Here is a 2,277-nt window from a genome sequence, read left to right on the forward strand (position 1 = left end):
GTGAGAAGTATCTCGCCCTTTAGGTTTCAGCAGTGCTGGTACAAGTTAGCTTGAGCCAGCAGTCAGCCCAGACTTTGGACCCAAACACACATGTCAGCCTGCTCACCCCTGCTTTGCTGACCACAGCTCAGAGGATGAAGCCTTTGTGGCCTTGTGAAAAAGCAGCATTATTAGAATGTTGCCCTGGAGTTAAAGAAAATTATTTGATGAAAGCCTATAAACTGAACAAGCAGACTTTCAACATCCCAAATAGGTTCCACAAAATGCTTTTAATGAAATGAAGTTTCTGATGTCCATTAGTTCTTCTGACAGGGAATTATTAGAAGACTGCATCCACAAATTTGCCTGCTGTTTGCTGGAGCACTAACTATTTCCATCCCTTTAATTCACTCATGCTTTTAACTAATCCACAATACTTAGCAATGGAGCAGCAGAATCCATGGCATGTTTTAAACCACGCTGGCATTAGTGATTCCTTGCTCTCCTGGACAGAATCCAGCATCTAAATCCTCATGCCTTTGAACAACCAACTTCCAGTTCATAAAATACCCTCCTGGTTGTGCACAGCATGTGGAAATGTTCCCAGATTCTTTACACAGCTCTTCATGCAAGAACCTCAGAAAACAGTTTGCTTCTCTTATTTCAAGCATGTTCTCAAGGCCCGTGGTCTTCATGAGCTTGTGTCTCAACTAGCAATGCATAAGTGATTTCCCAGATCAGCTGCCTTCCACCACAGCACATCTCAAGCCCCAGTAAGCTTCTCTCTTGCAGTTAATAGCATTTCCCATCAGTAAAACATCGTGGAGAGAGAGAGGGACCCAAAAGCAGTAGCCGAGTTACTGCTGTGGAGCCTTTCAGGGGTCGAGGGTCAGACACCTGGCATTGCCCAGCAGTGCTGAGGGGCTGCACTCCAGGCCAGCCAGAGAATCCACCTTCATCAGCCCTGAGCTGGTGCCCACGTGGAGCTGTGTGAGCAGGATCAGGGCTAGTCAGAGGAGAAAGGATCTGCTCGACTGCATGACTCCATCTCAGCTTGTTTTGACACAAAACTTGATGGTTAATAAGGTTTGGCACAGGCATCTCTATACATTAAAACAAGAAACTCCTCATGGTGTGATTTTAGCCACAGCTCTAGCAGAGAGTACTGTGATCCTGATTCCTCAAAAAGAGGGACATTCTGTATTTGCCTTTCTGTATTTTTTTTGAGAAAGCCCCACTTGTCGCTGTAATAGAGGCTGAATCTTTTCATATCCTTTTCTCTTAGTGATTCAGGGAAAAGAGGGCACAGCTACCAATACTGCCCTCAATTCGTGGATATGTTAGGTCTTCTTTTCCATCAAAAAACTGAAACGTTAATCAAAAAAATCTAAAAAAGGAAAAAAGCTACACCTTTTCCCCAGGTCAAGCACTTACTGCATTCCTGGCAGATTTCTTCTCTTTTTTTTGTCACCATGATATGGAATTTCTTCTGCTTTTACCATCATAGCCTGTTTAACACTCGGCTCCCTCATCCATTTCATCTCTATAGACTATAAACAGCAACTCAGAATAAAAATACAGCTGAGCTGACAGTCAGAGAGCATCTCCTGCCTGGCAGCAGTCCCGGCTGGTAGCAGTGCCCATCCCTCAGATGGAGGTGGGGCGACTGGGCTGCAGCAGCCCCACGTGAGCTCCCCATGTCCCTGGAATGGGACACTTGCAGGCACCCTGCAGATTTAGGGCTATGGGATTGCTTTAACCTGCTCTTTTTCCTCTCATCTCGGCTCTCTTACAGGCCCCAATGCTTTCACGGAGGCGGTGGCATACATCCAGACTCAGTACGAGAGCAAGAACAAGTCCCCCAACAAGGAGATCTACACTCACATCACCTGTGCCACTGACACCAACAACATCCAGTTCGTCTTCGATGCTGTCACGGATGTCATCATTGCCAACAACCTGCGGGGATGTGGACTCTACTAAAGCACTCTCCTCCCCTGCTCTCCTGGCGCCTGCCAGGAGTATCCTCCAGTCCCGCGGACAGGTCCTCTCTTTTCTTGTTTTTTCCTCCTCAGAAGATGATGAGGAAGAAATACATAAATCCCTCCTCCCATCCCAGAAAACTTTGCAGCAAGTTCTGCTTTCCCCAGCCCCATTTTGTTTTATTTTGGTTCATTTTTGGTTCATTCCCTTGCTGCCTCGTTCTACTCCTCCGTTCCAATTCACAGTGCTGTGCAGGGAGCTAACACATTGCCTACAAAGTGCATTTCAACTGCCAAAAGACAAAAATACTTCAGT

General features: G+C 46.3%; 1 protein-coding gene across 1 annotated transcript in view; it reads left to right on the forward strand.

The window, feature by feature from the left end:
• GNAO1 (guanine nucleotide binding protein (G protein), alpha activating activity polypeptide O) overlaps positions 1 to 1,962 on the forward strand; it is a gene marked incomplete at its 5' end in the record, with an annotated part of 36,547 nt that extends 34,585 nt beyond the window's left edge. The window contains one exon of the mRNA XM_009081876.1: positions 1,775 to 1,962. Within this exon, the coding sequence (XP_009080124.1) occupies positions 1,775 to 1,962 (188 nt within the window). The remainder of the gene's footprint in view (positions 1 to 1,774) is intronic.
• Positions 1,963 to 2,277: the final 315 nt, after the last annotated feature.

Source organism: Acanthisitta chloris, unplaced genomic scaffold (genome assembly GCF_000695815.1).
Source record: "Acanthisitta chloris isolate BGI_N310 unplaced genomic scaffold, ASM69581v1 scaffold3319, whole genome shotgun sequence".
In the NCBI taxonomy this organism is placed as follows: domain Eukaryota; kingdom Metazoa; phylum Chordata; class Aves; order Passeriformes; family Acanthisittidae; genus Acanthisitta; species Acanthisitta chloris.